Source organism: Nesoenas mayeri (genome assembly GCF_963082525.1).
Source record: "Nesoenas mayeri genome assembly, chromosome: 6".
In the NCBI taxonomy this organism is placed as follows: domain Eukaryota; kingdom Metazoa; phylum Chordata; class Aves; order Columbiformes; family Columbidae; genus Nesoenas; species Nesoenas mayeri.
In genome coordinates this window covers 911,433-927,162 of record NC_137545.1, presented here as the reverse complement: position 1 = coordinate 927,162, position 15,730 = coordinate 911,433, and the positions used below count along the sequence as shown (strand labels likewise).

At 50.6% G+C, this 15,730-nt stretch overlaps 1 protein-coding gene across 1 annotated transcript; it reads right to left on the bottom strand.

Moving 5' to 3' along the window:
• Window positions 1–11,049: 11,049 nt before the first annotated feature.
• Window positions 11,050–15,330, bottom strand: LOC308041695 (ubiquitin carboxyl-terminal hydrolase 36-like; the record flags this gene model as incomplete). Its single annotated transcript, XM_080346599.1, has 11 exons — window positions 11,050–11,551; window positions 11,741–11,841; window positions 12,143–12,283; window positions 12,570–12,681; window positions 13,005–13,087; window positions 13,271–13,341; window positions 13,710–13,777; window positions 13,996–14,098; window positions 14,393–14,503; window positions 14,787–15,008; window positions 15,081–15,330. 11 exons carry the CDS (start codon window positions 15,328–15,330, stop codon window positions 11,050–11,052), a joined length of 1,764 nt encoding a protein of 587 aa, XP_080202725.1.
• Between the last annotated feature and the right edge of the window lie 400 nt (window positions 15,331–15,730).

Here is a 15,730-nt window from a genome sequence, read left to right as displayed (position 1 = left end):
ACACAGGTGCCTCAGTGGCTGACAGTAGCAAACGTTAGCTTTGTATTTGTGTTTTAAAGTATGTTTATTGTGTCAATTGTGGTTTCTTTACCTCCTGTCCCAGTACTCTCTGATTAATTCAGGGGCCACATTCAACTTTCTCCAGGTTTTGAGGCATGTTCAACCTTGACCTTACGTTGGCTTCAGGTTGTATTTCACAGCATCCCAGAATGTGAGGGGTTGAAGGGCCCTGGAAAGCTCACCCAGTGCAATCCCCCCATGGAGCAGGAACACCCAGATGAGGTTACACAGGAAGGTGTCCAGGCGGGTTGGAATGTCTGCACAGAAGGAGACTCTACAACCCCTGGGCAGCCTGGGCCAGGCTCTGACACCCTCACTCCCAACAAGTTTCTTCTCAAATTTAATGGAACCTCCTGTGTTCCCGTTTGCACCCATTGCCCCTTGTCCTGTCCCTGGTTGTCACCAGAAGAGCCTGGCTCCATCCTCCTGACACTCCCCCTTTCCATATTTTTATTATTTTTATTATATTATTTCGTTAATTATTTTCAGATCTTATGTCTGGAAAGCTGTTTGTTAGTAGAAGTCCTACTGTTCGTCACAGTAGCGATCATACCTCTTCAAAACTTCACAAGGCCTGTGCTGCTCTTTCTAGTGGTGTGGTGTGGTGTGGTTGAACTTCTCTGGCTGCGGGTGGGGGCCACTGGGGCTCCTCACAGGCTGCAGGCACCTGCTGGCTCCCAGGTGAGATGGAACACAAGTGTGTGTAATTGGAGGTGTTTCCACTTCATCCTTCCCTCGTGTGAGGATGGGATGGTCTCTAAGCTCTGGACTTGGCTGTTAGAAATGCAAGTGTTGCTGACATAGCTGTGCTTTTGTTCTCCTCAGAGAAAGGCATCTGGGCCAGATGGACATGCACAGTGAGCACTGACCACAAGAAATCATGGGGGTTTGCCTCCTTGTCTTTTGCCTTTTTTATTTCCATTTTTTATGTGCGATTCCTCGGGGGTTTTACAGCCCTGCCGAACAGGCTGGAGTTCGAGTACAACACCTGCAGCACAGCTGGAAGTGCCCCCTTTGTCACAGCTCTGTCTCTTAAGCTGAATCAGCGATGTACGCTTTTCCTAAGGTAAAGTCCTCCTATTTTAAGTTGGTGGGAAAACTCATGGGTCTTAATGGGAGCGGACCGAATGCAGCTTTTTTGTTGTCTTTGTGATTGTTCTGTTAGAGATGAGCTAAAATCAGGCATGATGTAGTTTCTCTTGTGTATCATTTCCTCCTTGCTCCGTTGCGACAGAACAAGACGTGATAGTGAGCTTGGTGCTGTGGTACTCAGGGTCTAGAAAATGAGGGGAAGGAGCAGGGCAAGCAAAGCAAAGCGCACATGTGAGGAAGGTCAGGTCATGGCAGCGTCAGGCTGTTAGGGGAGGATTGTCCACACGGACAAGCCTGCCTTTTTTGGTGCCGGAAATCTTCCATCCCCGATTTTCTATTGTTGTGCCTGGCAGAGGAGATGGCATTTCACCAAGGATGCAGCCCTTTGCCTCAAGGACCTGGGAGAACTGATAAATATAAATTTATAATATTTTAATATAATATCTATTATCGAAAATATAAATATTTCTACTATATAAATGTTTGTAATTTTTATAAACCATAAATAATGTTTTGGGGGATTTTTGTGTATACTTTCAGAAGGAACAATGTCAAAAGACTGCAACGTAAAGCGAAGAACAAGCTAGTGAAAATGAATTTGTGTAGCAGGTAACCTGTGTCATGCAAGGCATTGACCATTAAACAGGTGACCATCTAATCACTGCTGGCTTGATTGGGGTGGAAATTAATTAATGAAGAGGTCTGCCTTGGATGGGCAGCTGCCTGAAATGAGTTTTAAAAGTATTGTATTAGATATGTAGTGTTGCTGGCACGCTTCTTAGCTAGTTTGCTGGACTTTGTGGTTTGCGAGAGCTGTTGTGGGGAGCTTCGAATTGTTTTCTCATCTCTCTCCAAAAATTCTTGTTTGCATTCACCACAGGCCGCCTGTTTTAGTGTTCTTCTCTATTTCTCCCTGGTGGATGTTATTTCCTGTTCTCTTTATGAACAGCACCATATGTCATTGTTTTATCTTTCTTGCTTTCTTCCTGAATGATCTGGGAGCTATTTCGGAGCTCTCATCCATATATCCATCACTCCCCAAGCGTGCCAGCTCTCCGTGTTCCCAGGTTGGTCCTGAACAGCATTGGGTTGCAATCCACATGTGCGCTTCCACATATTCCCGTTTACCTCACCCACACCTTTGCAGTTCATCTAGATTTGTGGTCTTTGTGGGTTTTGGTTGGATTGTTGTTTGCTTTGTTTAATTTGGTTGGGTTTTTTTGTCAAATGCTGCATCCAAAATAACGTTTCATAAAGTAAGTCACTGACTAAATTTGTGACTTCTGTCATCAGGGCCATGAATATCTGAGGTGCTTCCTGCTTCATATTCACAGGGCTGAGGTTGTGCGTAATTAAAACCTGTCATTTCAGCATGAATTATTTTATTCAGTCTTATTTTACTCACATTCCCTTTCTGGTGCAAGGTTCTCCGGTGTGCATCAAACACTTGCACATCAGTTCTACCGTCTGCTGTAGCAGCTTAACTTAGATTAATTTCTTATGCTCCTTAGTTTGTGGAACAGCTCTGGCTTTCGTTTTTGCTTCTGTGTTTTCCACACTTTCTTGTCTTCTGTCCGTGTGGTTTTTGTTGTTGCTGTGGGTTTACTTATGGGTCATATATGTAGGTTCTATCCTCCAGCCATTTAACTTATACAGCAGCCTCCACTGATTTCAATATTTAACAAAATCCTCTTTCCTCATTCTAAGTGCTTTCCTATGTTCTAAAACACCTCCCAATGCTGATTTCTTAGGACTATGACTGAAAACACTCATGTCCGACCCCATCTCGTAAGTAAAAAACACGTGGGACGAGCTGCAATTGATAATAGGAATATTGTTCACTGCAGAAGAGAGGGGAATGATCCGTAGGGCCGGTATGCGGATTTGGGACGAACAGCATCAGCAACCGCAGCTGACACAAAATAGTCACTGCGAAGACCTGACTGGAACAATCAGGATCCATTACATAGGGGTCATATGCAAGACCTAGAGACTATATTAGTCCAAGGCATTAGAGAGTCTGTTCCAAGGGGTCAGAACATTGGCAAGGTATTTAGTGAACACCAAAAGAAAGATGAAACACCTACAGAGTGGTTGGAACGGCTCAGGAAAAACTTAAATTGTATTTGGGGTTAGACCCTAGTACCCCTGTAGGAGGGGCGCTGTTAAAAACACAATTTGTAGCTAGATCTTGGATAGATATTAGAAAAAAGCTAGAAAAATTAGGAGATTGGCAAAATGGTGGGTTAGATGAACTACTGAGGGAAGCTCAGAAAGTGTATGTTAGGAGACAGGATGAGGAAGAGCGGAGGGCTGTACGAATGGTGGTTGCAGCAGTCAGAGAAGGTACAGCCCAACAGCAATGGAAATCCAGAGACCGAAGGGCACAGGATAAGGCAAGACCCCTCAATGACGAGAGTGCAATGGAACGGGGTGAGCCGATAGAATGCTTTTACTGTGGAAAGAAAGGGCACATAAAGCAGAACTGTAGGAAGAAAATGGCAGATGAGAAAATGTTTAAAGTGGAATAGGGGTTTCAGGGGCTCTTTTGGCTGGGAACCCAAAAAGGAATTGGAGCCCTTGATAAAACTAAAAGTGGGTCCCCAGCAGCAAGAAATTGAATTTCTTGTAGATTCTGGAGCAGAACGATCTACCATACAAACTTCACCCAAGGGATGCGAGATATCTTCTGACACTATGCAAGTAATTGGGGCAAAGGGAGAGCCATTTTGGGTCCCTGTTATAAAAGGAGTAGTTATTGAATAGGAGTGAATAGGAGTGGGAAATTTACTTTTAGTTCCTGAAGCTGAATATAATCTCTTGGGACGGGATTTAATAATTGAATTGGGTGTTAATTTAGAAGTAACGGGGAAAGAAATCCGGATAAGATTATGTCCTCTCAGGGTGGAAGATGAAAATAAAATGAATCCTGAAGTATGGTATACAGAAGACTCAGTAGGGAAGCTGGACATAACACCCTTTGAAGTTAAAATTTCTAGTCCAGAAATACCCATTCGTGTAAAACAACATCCAGTATCCAAAGAGTGTAGAACAAGGTAAGGACTCAGCAAAACAAGTCAATTCAATGTGAATCACGCTAAGCCATTTATTACAGAAACAAGTCTCCTTATATACGTAACTATATTCTAATCACACGTCCACGCTCCAAGCATGCATTCGTTAAATGAGTATCGTGGGCTGTCTGTGCGCTGGAGTCTCGCTGATGATACGTCCGATGATTCACGCCACGCCAGGAGCCCGGTGATTGAGGAACGCCCCTCTTTCTCACAGCAGACTCTGTTCTCGAAGCGGCCTCGAAATACCTTTGAGCCTGACTAATTCAGCAACAGATCTTTATCTATCAAAACCCATCCACACTTCGCCCTTTCTTTTCCTGACTTAGTCAGGCCCCCTAAACCGCACAGTGCATCATTTTTGAAATATACTGCAACATAGAACACGTGATTAACAACATAATTACAATTACATATAATGCAGTTAAACCTTACTTAATAAGATCAAACAACTACCTGCCTATTCTTAAAACCTTAATTCTATTATGACAACCTTATTAACACACTATTTTAATAGATTCAAAATAACCAGACAAGTTAATACAATATATTCTCTTAAATTCCTAAAAGATTTATAACTGCGCAGTTTATAGGGTAACATACTTAATACCATCAGTATATACTAATAATTGAATTAATATCTTAGAAGTTATCTTAACCTATTTAAAAGATCAATAGCTTAACTTTAATATCCCTTCTAAAACTTTATCAGTTGCTAAACTTAGATGACTATGGTAGAGATATCTCATAATTATACCTTATCTATGCATTGACTATCTAATCATAATATCACCCTTTTGGCTCTCCTGCTGATTGTTCAGGTTGCCATTCTCCACAGAAGGTACGCCACCTGCTTGCTAATGGGCTTCTAGACCACCAGGTCTGCGAGCATCTGTAACACTGAATTGGGATCCATGGTTTACATCTGAAACAGTCCTCACAACTTATCTCCCTCCTGTCCATCTGCATCCGTTGAATCCTTGTTGAATCCACTTCAGTCCTCGGCCTGTAATGACACAAACATAACCTTTGCCCCAGGTTATCAATTGAGGTGGCCTTTTTAATTGACTAGTGATTTGACCATAACTAATGAAGGTTCTTTCTGATTTAGCATGGTTTTGGGTCATACTTGCAAAGTATTTCATCACATACAATGCTTTTGACAATTGGTTTTGTGGTGCTTCCCCTGCTTCCCCCCCCCCCCCCCTTTTTTTTTGTAAAACAAACAAACAAAGAAAGTTCAGAACCAGATCCGTGCATTGGAACTTGACTACGTACTCAAAATCCCAAATCAAATTTAGAGGTTCCTCCTTAAAAAGCTCTAAGTAATGTAAAGCTGTGCCAAGTTCTGCTAATTGGGTTGAACCTTCAATCATTTTTACAGAGTGACGCCAATTGTTATCTCCACACCAAACCACTGCAGCTTTATGAGACTGCCCAGAACCATCAACAAAAACTTTGCAAGTATGTCGGATCAGACCAAATACAAGTATGGCCTAAGACCTGATGTTAAAGACTTGCAGGTTCTGCAGCAATTTACATTTAGGCATGCCAAAAGCTGCGCTGGTAAGAAAACCTGCTAGAGCAATTTATAAAGACATAGATTACAAATAAAAAAAATCAGAATTAAATTTCACAAATGGTACATATATAACAAAACGATCACGGCCTATTAAGACTTAAATCCATTCCCTGCATTTTCTTGATCAGAGTGACAATTGGTATATAACAGCCGGTATTATCAGTTTGCTAGCAATCTCATCATACTGTCCCACAATAGCCACAGGTTGTTGCTATGTTGTAGCTATAAACAGACAAATCTCAAGTCCAATCGAATGCAGTCAGCCTGTAAGGTTGTCATAAATTCATTCCTCAAAGTTTCCAACTCCATTTTGGCTGTCATATTTATTGGATATTGTTTTCCCTTATCGGATCAAAGTCCTGTTTCAGATCTACCAGTGTAGTGTTTGCTTTATCGAAACATTGGCTGTTAATACTAGTGGAAATACAGCATTTGAAATTTCCTTGGAGATTTCTCACTTGCACAAGCAGATCTGCGCCATCCCAGCAGCTTCTTGTAGGACAGGTAACTAACCAGAATTCTCAGAAAACATTAGTTGAGCTTACAATTTACTTAACAAATCCTAACCTAAGAGAGGTATAGGGCTTTCTGGCAAATAGAAGAATTCATGTATTAAAACTTTGTTCCAAATTTGGCATTCCATTGGTCTCAAAAAACGGCCTTTCTTTCGTTCTCTCCCATGACCAAAAACTAGCACGGTGAATTTACTAAGAAGTCTCTTAGAACTAATTACCACAGAATAAGTCTATTAACAAATTTTTGGTTTGATTTTCCAGTTTCATTAGAACTATGGGTCTGCTAAGGATGCCTTTAAACTTCACCCTCGGATGGCTCCATTCAGTATTACAGCGCTGCAGTGGGGGGAGAGAGAACCCCCCTTTCACTGCTTTAAAAGCGGCAGCCAGCTTTTTCCATTGTTTTTGTTTCTTTCTCTTGTTACTGCAGTTCAGAGATAACCAAGGTCACGCAGCTGGCTTATCTCAGTTACAATCAGCTGCACACAGGCCTGGGATGTTTTGCTCTTTTGTTTCCCCATTTCATTCCAGCCATAATACACTTTATATGCAATTTCAAGTAGCTCAGCAATAGTTACATTCCTTAGCTCCATTTACCTTTTACAATTTAGAGACGCCAAAAAACAGTATAAACATCAATCCATTATTCTATTTTCCTAAATCTAGATCAGTTAATATTCTAGCAACTTTTAAATACAACCTCTTCTAAATGCACATCTATCATAGCATTTTAACAATTTAAATGCTTTTCTATCAATATAAGCAATTACTCTAATGTGTAAGGATGCATCCTAAGGGGGAGCAAGGTGGAATTTTAGCAGTGGAACCGGTTCCCATTTTGTAATTATGCTGGAATAAAGGTAGCAAGTTAGAGAGAAAAACAACAGCCACTACACACAAAATCCCACGATCACATTCACGCAGTAAAGAACTAAATTACTCATGATCTTCTGAATTATCACAAAATGCACATTTTGAGTCAACGGATTCTCATGATTTAACAGACTGTGAACTTCTCGCACCATATAGCACAGACCTACCAAAATTGCAACATACTGAAACAGATACCCACAAAGAAAACAGGTTAATAAGGAAAGCATCTTGCAGACTTTAACAAGTTTTCTGTGACCTGTGTGTTATCAGCTAATTCTCTCTCAGCTTGTTGAAGTTCAGAGCACCCCGCCTGTAAAACTGTCTGAAATGATTTAATGATCTCTTGTAGAGATTTATTTTGTCCTGCTCTTCTGGCCTCAAAACCAACATTAATCGCAACAAGATTCTATCCTCCGGACACTTTTCCCAATCATTTAACTTATACAGCAGCAACACTGATTTCAATATTTAACAAGATCTTCCTTATAATTCCGAGTGCTTTCCTAAGTTTTAAAACACCTCCCAATACCGATTTTTTATGAACACAACTGAAAACCATTATTCCTGACCCCATCTTGCAAGTAAAAACCTTGAGAAGATGACTAGGAAAAACGGGGAGAAAGTTTTACGGCGTGCTTATACCACAAAGAAACAATTCTAACAACAACCAGTAAAACAATTAACTCACATTCCTGACAAGCTGCTTGATTTTCAGAGAGGCAATAAACAGGAGCACATAATATGTACTGTAAAACTCACAAATAACATGTTGATAGCAAACACTAGCATTCTCTGCTGCTAATCTCAACATCAATGCTTGCTTAACTTCTAAGTTGTATACCCTGAGTCCCCAGGAGCACCCCCTGTCCTGTCACGATTATCATGACTGCATTGCCGACTGTCGGATTCGCTTGCTGTTAGCTGATCTAATCTGTCACACAGCTCTGCCATCCAGGGGATGGAATAGGGAGGGTGCTGCAGACACAAACCGGGTGAACTTCACAGCAACTTTCAGAATACTTGCTGACTTTATCCCATAATTTCTGCTCTATATTGTCCCAAAGTTCAAGTTTAAGTTTTGAGTCACTAATGCTCGTAACAGTCTTTTCAGGTTTTAATTGCTTCACTGTAGTAATTATCAGTTTCCAGGTGGTTACAAGGCTGAGAATATATTTTTCACGGTGACTAATTCCCTTCCACAACACAGTTCCCATTTTTTCCCAAGTCTCTGTTTGAAAAAAACTCCTGACAGGTCAGCAGGAAACCCATTGCCTCTGCACCAAGGTAATAGTCTTTTGAGGTTCTTCACTGATTTATCATCATCTATAACCATATCCCATAACACATCCCCTAATTTTCGCCATTCACTAACATCAAAAAGAGAATCCGGATTCTGAAAACAACCCTTCACTTTACCTAACGTTACTAATCCCGTTAAATGCTTGATACAATCAACTCCCCGCTTTTCTAAAAAGCGCTGCAATAAATCCAGGGCTACTTCTAAATCCATAGTTCCGTTATCCATATCCTGATACCTGCCCTTAGGCAAAAGAAAGGCGCCTTACCCTATAATCCTTGGTACCTTGTAAACCTGGCACCACCTGCAGCCCTTGCCCTGTAGCCCACGCAGACGGCGAACTCCTGAATTCAGTTCAGGTCCTCAGAGACGACACACCGACGCACGCAGTGTTCGGTCGCTGCTTCCCGGTGCCCCTCTGCTTCAGCCGATCCTTCGAGGGTCCCTGTTCGGGCGCCACTTGCGAGTTCGCGGCTGAGGAAAACATGCAGGCCGACTCAATGTGAGTGATAAAGCATGATTCCCCTTTATTGCCCGGGATAGCGCGTATTTATACCACATACCATAATTATGCATACTTGGCTCTATCTAATAGGCTTAGCACTAAAAGGTTACATTCACTTACTCCACCTACCTGCAGTTAGCTAACTATGCACATTCTGCACTCTTCTGACTCCTACTTTCTCAAGTTGTTTATCACCTCTTCAAGCGCATGCTGACCCTGCTTTAATTAGTACTTTTCCATTTCTAGTTTTCCCACGGCCTACTAGCAAAGCAACCTAAGGCCTACTTATGTCAACTAGGACGGGCTCTGCTCGTACAGTTGCTCGGTGGACTCATGTCCATGCTCCTTGAGCCAATTCCTGACAGTCACACAGAACAGTCCGTACACCAGTGACTTGCCTCTTGAACGCTCTGTGGAGTCTCCACGTCTTCCTCGGTTGGCTTCTCAGACTCTCCTGAAGGCTGTGCAGAGACTCCACATCTTCCTCGCGTGTCTTCCTCCTGGGTGTCCTCCTCCTTCGTCTCCTCCAACATCTCCAGAGACACAGGTTCCGAAAGGAGAAATTCCCAGCCTGTTTGAAAACAACAGAAAGGCAGTTTTGAAATGCAGATAGCACGACATTTACTTTTCATGTCCTTTCTCTCTCCCTTGTGAAACACCACAATTGAAAGAGATCAGCACACAGAACAGGAAGATGCTCAGTCACGTTCATTAGGCGCAGTGCCAGCCACTCTCAGCCCCGGGCACGGTTCCCTGCAGCCAAGGCCCCTTCCAGCTCCCCTCGGTCGCTGCTTTCGCTATCATAGTCAGTGCCGCTGTTCAGTGGCCTGAGCCGGTAACCCAGACAGCGCATCTTCTTCTGCCCGCCTGCCCTGCGCGTCAGTGCGCTGCTAAGGCACCAGGACCCCTCCAGACTGAGAAAACGGGTACTGAACATGTTTCTGGAAGTCACCTGTTTTTCTGCTCTCCTGCCTGTCCAGATGTCTCCAGGAGACCCCCTGGATCAATACCCATTGTAGAATGCTGCTATCACTTCTTGTATACACAGAAAAATAACAGAAAACAATTTGGAAAGAAAAACCCCTCTTTTATGAAATCGTATTTGAAGTCTCCACCATGCAGATTCTGACGGAAAGCTCTCCCAGGAGTTGTCCGAGTGCTGAGGACTCTCTCAGCCGTTCCTCCCAGCAGAGCTGTTCCAGCCTCGGATCCTCCCTGTGGCCCCTCTGGCTGCTCCCGCTGTCCCGCCAGCCCCGCCGGTTCCCGAGGGAGCGCTCCAGTTTCTTGCCCGGTGTCCCGGCAGCAGCGCCCCGGCCCCACAGGGACCCAGCGCGGGGCTGGGGCGGGCACAGGAACCGGCAGCAGCAGGTGAGGCCGTGCATGGTGGTCCCCTCTGCTCTCCTTCCCTGGGGGCTGCCCTGCAGTTATTGACATAAAGAACAACTTGGTGGTCTAAATAAAAGAGGTTGCTGTGAGCTAAGAGGAGAAAACAAAAAGGGGAGCCCAGAGAAAGGGGAGGGAAAAAGACACAGACAGGAAGAGGGAAGTGGGGGAGTCAAAGAAGAATCAGAAGTGTTTTCCCTTAGAAGCAGAAAGGAAAAAAGGAAGGAAACGTTAAGAACAGAACCCCCAGCGCCGTCCCCAGCCCCGGCTGCACAGCGGCGCCCAGAGAGCCGGTGCAGCCGCTGCCTGGGGAGGAGGCGACTCTGCAGCCTCCAGCTGTGGTGTCACCAGCTCCCATCGCCCCCGGGGACACGCTGCCCTGCCAAGGCTGGCGAGGCCGCCCCGCTCCAGGGACTGGCGCAGCCACCCGCCGTCCCGAGCAAGGAGGCAGCAGCCAGTTCTCCAGCCTCTGCAGGGATGGGAGCAAGAGCGGGGGCCTGACCCGCACCCCGACCCAGAGGGAGGGCAGAGCCCTGGGGCTGACGGGCTCTCCCCGCCCGCCTCCTGCTTAGCAAGGTACCAGCATCAGTCCTGCACTCCCCAACACAAGCCCCGGCTCCAGAGGCACGAGGCACCTACTGAAGTCTCTGGCAGAAGCTCAGACTCACCTATGTGTTGGAAAGCGCCAGCTTCTTGGCCGGTGGTGGTGACATGGTGCTGCTGGGCTGCGGAGCAGTACTGGCCGACAAGAAGGCCTTCAGCTTTGCCAGCACCAGGCTGGCAGGAGCCCTGCTGCGAGGGTCCCTTCCCGGTGTCCCGGTGTTCTCCCCGCTGCCCCACGGCTCCTGGCCGGGCATGGGCTGCGGCAGCCTGGGGGAGGCGGGCAGGGGCCCGGGCTCCCAGCAGCGCTTCCGGGGAACCTGCGCTTTGGCCCCACTGGTGTGACTGGGGCCGCAAAACCCTGGAGCCGCTCTGGGCGCGGGTGGCGGCTGCGAGGAGCGCGGCTTCTTGGGCCTCTGGGCTGCGTCACCGGGAAACGCTGCAGCCGCGTGTGTGGCTTTCCGGGCCAGCTTGGGTGACGGTGACCCAGAAGGCAGCTTGACATGGCCAGGCAGGCTGGAGGCAGCTTTGGAAACGGGACCCTCTGAGCTCTTCCCGGGGCTGGGGATCCTGGGGAAGGCAGAGAAGGGCACGTGTGAACTGCCAGTGTCTGAGTGACAACGAGGGGCTGGGGCTCTCCCTGCCACCCTCCCACGAGCCAGCACACCACGTGGGCACTGGGGCTGCCTGGCACGTGCCCCCAGCCCTGTCCCAGGGCTGAGCCGGGGCAGAGGGGCCGGGGACACAGGGCACGCTCACCTGACGTAGAACAGCACATATGCCTTCTGGTTAAGGACCACCTTGATGTTACTGGGGCGGACCACGTTGTCATTCATTTGGTACCACTGCCCGTCGCTGGCCTGCGGAGGGAGAGAGAATGGGGTCGGGCTGCGTCCAGGGACGCTCCTGGCCTGAGGAGCAGCAGGAACAGGCCCGTTGGCAGAGCTCTGCTCCCCAAAACCCCCAGGTGACCCCGGGCAGGTGAGGGGACTCTGCGAGAGCAGAACTCCACTCTTCCTGTGACGGAGCACAGCCCGTACCCCGCAGTGCTCCACACCACGCACGTCTGCTGAGCGCCCTCCTGTCTGCGCATTACACGGACCCTCGAGCACCCGCCAGCCCCCAGCACAGAGAGGTGCCCAGAGAGCGCCCTGGGCTCACCTTCACGTAGCAGTAGTAGTGTCCTGCGTGGCTGCTGTACCCCGAGTGCACCAGCACCGCGTAGAGCCCGTACATGACCGGATCCCCGCTGGGCTGGGACATGTACGGGCGGATGTTCAGGAGCTCGGGGTAGCCCACGTCCTGCAGAGAGAGGATGTCTCAGGAGCCTGCACAGCAGATGGCAAGAGCGGCTCAGCTGTCCTGCGAGTCCCGTCTCGCGAGGGCGGGGGAACTCGCTCTCCACAGGCAGAGCCCACGGCGAGGAAGATGCCGGGATGAGCCAAACTCCCACCGCAGCGCACAGCTGGGGAAGGGCTGCAGGACTGCGGGAGAGCTCGCACCGCGCACAGAACCACCTCCCACCCTGCTCGGGGCAGCAGGGCCTCAGGACAGGACACAGCCCCGCTCCGGGTTGCCGAGCACTCACCTTTGTGATCTTGCCTCCAGTGAAGTCGGCAAAACGCTTCAGAGCAAGCGTGAGAACATTAGGCGCTCGGTGGATGGTGAAGCGTTTGGTTGCCGACACTTTGTTCTTGCATCTGCACAGGGAGAGCTTGAGCTATTCATGCTGTTCCACCACCCAGGTGCTTGTCAGCCCTGGCCAAGCCACAAACCCCCTGGAAATGACCCTGCTGGGAGCGGGTACCGCTCCAGGGCACCTGCTCACGGACAGGTCTGCTGGCTCAGGTCCCCGTCTCAAGAGGAGGGAGATGAGGAGTGACAGGCTTCATCGCCGGCTTCACAGCCACGTACTTCACGGTTTAGCGGTGGAGCAGGTGGAGAAGCCCTCCTGTACTGCAGCTGCCCTCCTGCTTCCCACCAGCACACCCACGGCCCCTTCCCCCCCAGCCCGCACACTCACTTGTCACACCGGTAGGCGTTCTCTCCGCCCAGCAGGTCTGGCTTCACAAACAGCTCCAGTGCCTGCTCTACGTTTGCGGCTTGCTGCCAGGACAGAGGAGAGGTCAGGGCCAGGCAGAGGAGGCAGCGCAACAACAGAAGCTGATTCCCTCTTGCCTGCACCGTGCCTGACGCTGGCAGGTTAAACAGCGTCGAGCAGTAGCGGTGCAGCTGCAGGAACATCCCCTGCAGAGCAGAGCGCCTCCCCGCCTGACCCTGCCCCGGTACCGTGATCTCCACCGGCAGGTCCAGACAGGGGTCAAAGGTGTCCGACACTGCTTTGCACATCGAGCACTTCACTGCAAGAGAAAGAGCAGTGAGCACCCCTGGCACAACACGGCACCACCACCCCCAGCACAGCGCAGGCAGCTGCCGTGTTCCCCCTCTCCGCGTTTGGGCTCTTGGATGGCAGCACCAGCATCCGCAGCCTCTACGTGCTGGGACAACAAGTGCTGCTGGACAGCTGGCAACGTGGGTTCCTTTGCTGGTGGCAATGAGCTGGGCACCCACAGCCAGCAGCTTCGTGACCCACAGATACCAAACACTGACCAGCTGCAGCTCTGCATAATTTGCACATGCTTAGTGACTTTCCCAAGTTACGGCAAGGCTCTCGGGGAAACAGCAGCCCTGAGAGTCACAGGCCCAGGCCCTGGCAGCCAGCACTCACCACGGGATCGCAGGTGACCGCCAAAGATCTGGTGGATCAGGGTGGTGGCTTGGGTCTGGCGATCCAACCTAGAGACGGCAGCTCGGATCACACAGCGCCCGGCCCAAGAGCCGCCCCCAAGGGCCAGCGCTGTGTCCTCAGGATCCAAACCCAGCCCAGTCACAGGATTTGGGGACAGAACCGCAGCTGTGCTGGGGTGGAGGCATCAGGAGAAGGCAGACAGCAGCCCAGCAGACAAGGGGACCAGCAGACAAGGGCAGTGACGGCCACCAGAGGCCCCACGTACTCGGTGCAGTCGGGCAGGCAGGCCTTCTGCATGGCATCGATGGTGAAACGGAGGAACTCGTGCGCGTCCTCTTGCCTGCCCCAGCGGATGTGCGGGGCGATCTCTGCAGCAGAGGGAGGGATCAGCCGCAGCACGCGCTGCAGCAGAGGCAGGTCCTCCCGCCCTCCCTCGGGGCAGGGACTGCGGGGTGTGAGCTCCCTCGGCCCAAACCAGATGTCAGACTCATGTCGGCCGTGGGGGAAGCCCAACAAGGCCCATGAAGGCCCTGGCAGGCTCAGTGAGTTGTCTCAGAAGAATCTCTGCCAAGACCTGCCCTGGTCTCAAAGGTTCTGCTCCTGCAATAGTCTCTGCCCTCCCGCACGGCTACAGGAGGGGACGCGAGGGCAGCCATCCTTACTCTTGAGGTGTCGGACAAAGGACACTGGCTTTATCACGCTGCCGCTGTTCGCGAACGCCTGCGTGACGTGGTTCTGCATGACGCATGTCATGCAGAAGCCGCTTTGGTGACCTGGGGTGGGAGAGGAGAAGACAGAACGTTGAGGACAAACTCATCTTAGTCCTGGCTGTGTGCAGCACAGACAAAGCCTCTCAGACGCAGGGTGCAGAGCTCGGAACACTGCTACGGCCAGGAAAAGTGGATGCTCCCGTATGCAGGAATGTCCTCTCCACGGAGAAACGGGCAGGAGGGAGCACAGAAGGCACATCCCGGCAGCCGCACAGCCCCGGGCAGAGCCGTGCGCAGGGTGCTGAGCGCAGCCCCGGGACAGGCGGGCGCTCCCCTCCCCACTCACAGGTGCGGCTGTGCTCCTTGGACAGCAGGTAGTTGGCGAGCGGTGGCGTGTAGGTGAGGCACTGCAGGGTGGCGTTGAGGAAACAGGTGTTTCCCAGGTTGAGCAGCCCGGCGCCGATGCGCTGCACACGCTGCCACTGCATGGCGAGGCGCCCTGCAGGGAACAGCCCCTTCTGGGGCGCGGGGACGCCGTCCCCGTGGCGCCCCGGGGTCCGGTCGCTGCCTGCAGGGAGAGAGAGGCGGGTGAGCCGCGGGCTGCGCAGCGCAGGGAGAGCCCCCGGCCCTCTGCACCCACCCTGCTGGCCCGGCTGTCCCTCCTCAGCGCCGCGGGGGTGCTCGGCGGGCTCGGTGCGGGGGCTGAGCAGCAGGTACTTGGCCCGCAGCAGCTCCGGCTGGCTGGAGAAGCCGTGGCTGGCGGGCTGGAACTCGATCTTGTGCCGCAGCACCTTCTTGGCCGAGGTGCTCAGCAGCCGGCCCAGCGCCCCGGCCTCGCCCGCGTCCCGCCGCACATTCAGCAGCGCCCTCGGCTTCGCCGTGCCCGCCATGGCGTGTCACCGCACGTGCCACCGCCTCAAGGTCGCGCCGGTCTCTCGGTGTCTCCCTCTGCGCCACCACACGCGCTTCCCGCGCCTCCTCCTCAAGTCCCGCCCTTCGCTGCGGTCGCTCCGCTCCGCTCGGCCCACGGACTCCTCCCCTCGCCCTCGCCGTGCGCTCCGCTCCGCGTCCAGAACAGGACTGAGCTGCGCCTGCGCGTCCCGGCAACGGCGCCTGCGCGTCCCCGGGCTGGTTGTGACGCCATCGCGCTCCGGCCACGCCCCAGAACCCCTAAATGGTCCCACACTGTAGTTCCAGTGCAGGGAACCTGGACACAGCGGTGGGTTTGGCCAACAAAACCTCTGCAAGTCTTACGAGGCCAAGACGCAAAGGGTGCGCTGGTGTCCCGGG